This window comes from Monoraphidium neglectum (assembly GCF_000611645.1).
Source record: "Monoraphidium neglectum strain SAG 48.87 unplaced genomic scaffold scaffold05993, whole genome shotgun sequence".
Classification (NCBI taxonomy): Eukaryota; Viridiplantae; Chlorophyta; class Chlorophyceae; order Sphaeropleales; family Selenastraceae; genus Monoraphidium; species Monoraphidium neglectum.
This window is the reverse complement of record NW_014007640.1, coordinates 1-2,617: the sequence shown is the minus strand read 5'-3', so window position 1 is coordinate 2,617 and position 2,617 is coordinate 1. Positions and strand designations below refer to the sequence as shown.

The window sequence follows — 2,617 nt, the reverse complement described above, 5'->3', positions numbered from 1 at the left end:
GGGCGGGGGGCGTGAGATAGGAGGGGGGGGCGTCCGACAGCAGTTTGCAAGTCCGGCAGGAAGGGGTCGACAAGGTCGGTGCAAACATCAGGGGTTTGGGCTCATCACCGGTTGAGCGGGGCGTGCTGCATGCTATTCAGGCTGGAGACGCCATGAGTGCGGCGGTGACAGGAGTCCCCAGCCCTCCTGGACTCAACCCAGTCCACAGCCTCTGCCGGCTGATACCTGAGCCCAAAACCACCCCCAGAGCCCCGCGCCTGCTCACATACAGGCCCTGGTATCCGTTGGGCGGGATGACGGGCGGGGTGTAGGGCGCGCCCAATATGTTGTTGGACAGCCGTGGCAGACCAGCCGGCAGAGTCGGAAAGGCCATATCAAGCAGGGACCCTTGCGCGCTTGCGTGCGCGCTGAAGGCGAGCATGAGCGCGGCGACCGCCGCGCTGCAGAGGGCCCTGCGCCGCATTATAGCAGGCTGTGGCGTGCCTAAAACGCGCTGTTCGGCTGCCCCACGGGGCCTGAGGGGCGCCGACCGCCGAGACTTGGGAAGGGCGAGCGAGCCGATGGACCCGCGTCGTGATCAATGCATAGGCATCAATAGAAAGCTGCCGATGGCATCGATGAATGAATGTCTAACGCACGATCAATTCAGGCCGCGCGTGCCGGCGCTTGAGGGCCGCTTTGGCCCCGCGGATGGGTGCGGCGAGGCACGTCTGTGAGCCGCTGGGCACCAGCAGCGTCCGTGGTAGGCCGCGAAGAGTTCTTGACAGCCAAGACAATGATTCAATCACGCTTTGGCAGCGTCCGACCCCCGCGAACCTGCTAACAAGGCGTCGGTTGCTCAAGTTGCGGGCCCCGCGCTGGGTTACCCGACTAGAGCCAACCAGATAACAAATCAGAACATATTTACAAGCGTTTCCGAGCGCCGCAGCCACCGACCCAAGCTGCATGCGCGTGTCCCGGCCACACGGTACCCTGCAGCGGCGTGGCCGGGCCTGCTCCTCAGCCCAGCGCAGCGTGTGCTGCGATGCTACCAGCATATCTTGAACATGCATTGAAACTGATCAACCGCTTGCACCAGCCACAGGCATGGAATCAGGCTTGCGGCTTGCGCACCAGGCGTCACCAGCTACCCACCGTTCCAGCGTTGCGGAAGACGCGGTCTGTGTTCGACCAGAGGGGCTGCCCCCACGCCTCGGCTGCCCGTCTGGTGGCGTTATGCCACAAGAGGGTGCACACAGTGATCCGTGTGATGTGCACGAGGCGGAAAGCGGGATTTAGAGAGCTCAACTGCCAGGGCTCACCCCAGCCCGGGACTGCTTGTGCTGGTGTAGCAGGCTGGGACCGGTGACTGTCCGCATATGTCGTTGCTGGGATAACGCTGTGTTCGGGGTGACCACAGGTTACATGTTGTCATGACACTCCTACATCAGCTGCATGACTACAGTTGTGAGATACCAACACAGTTTCGGGTGTTGTTTGTTTCGCACGGCTGACCGAGGTTTGACCGCACATAGAGGAGGAGCCTCAATCCTTGCCGCAAACCTGCAGCAACGTTATAAACCTAAAATAACATACTTGCACAGCAATGCTGGCTGCAGCGCGCGGCGCATGCACTCAGCCTCGGCACGTGCTGTGACTTGGACTTTTTGGAGGGGTGACACTGCTGTGCACGCTACGCCAAAGGCACCAGCCTCTTTGCACAGCTCGCTAAAACGTTTTTTGGAGACGCCAGGAAACATTTGCGAGGCCGTTCCGGGAGGTCGTGCTGTTGAACCCAAGCAAGCTGAACCTCCGTGTCCCTATCCTTGACCACACTTCACAAATCTCTTGAGTCACGAGTACTGTTCAAAACTTAGCTAAGATGCAGCTCAACCGCAGCATCACGTCGGCGAGGCCCGGGGCCAGGACCGCGGCGGTGGGTGCCCAGCGCTCATTGAGGTCGCAATGCAGATTTTGTCGGTTCTTAGAGGATCTGAGGGGGTCACGAAGGGGTCAGCTCAGGCGCAGCACGAGATAGGCCCGAGCAAGACCTGATCCTGAGGAGACGCACTGTCTTTTGTGTAATTTATGAAATCGTGGGGTGTCAGATGCAACACACTACGCCTTACCGCGTCACTCGCTTCTTCGCCGTATGCTGCTCATTGCGCAGGCCCGCAGCGTGCGCGTCGCCGCATCTGCCCGGCCGCTCTGGCTGCCCAACGTGACGCCGCCGGCCTACCTGAACGGCAACCTTGCGGGCGACTTTGGCTTTGACCCCCTCGGCCTGGGCGCCGACCCCGAGCGGCTCAAGTGGTGAGCCCATTCACCATCAGGCATGCGCCGCGCCCGCAGCTGCGACCAGCTGCGGAGCTTTGACCCGCCTTGGCTGCCGCCCACCACCTGCGCTTTCCGAATCGCACGCTTGGAATGGCAAAGGTGCATGCGCCTAAGCGGGACGCCCACAACGCAGCTTCTCCGCACGCAGCCCTCGCCCGAGCAGAGCACCCCCAGCGCTGCGTTGCCCCCTCTCCCGCTGGCCATTCGCTCCGCACCACTGCCCACCCCCCCCCCCCCCCCCAAAAAAAACGCCAGGTACGCGGAGGCCGAGAAGACCAACGGCCGCTGGGCCATGGCGGCT

General features: G+C 62.2%; 1 protein-coding gene across 1 annotated transcript; it reads left to right on the top strand.

The window, feature by feature from the left end:
* Nucleotides 1–1,861: 1,861 nt before the first annotated feature.
* On the top strand, nucleotides 1,862–2,296 carry MNEG_16108 (Chlorophyll a-b binding protein; the record flags this gene model as incomplete). The annotated part of the gene is made up of 2 exons (XM_014035421.1): nucleotides 1,862–1,915; nucleotides 2,150–2,296. The coding sequence occupies 2 exons, from the start codon at nucleotides 1,862–1,864 to the stop codon at nucleotides 2,294–2,296; spliced, it is 201 nt and encodes a 66-aa protein (XP_013890875.1).
* Nucleotides 2,297–2,617: the final 321 nt, after the last annotated feature.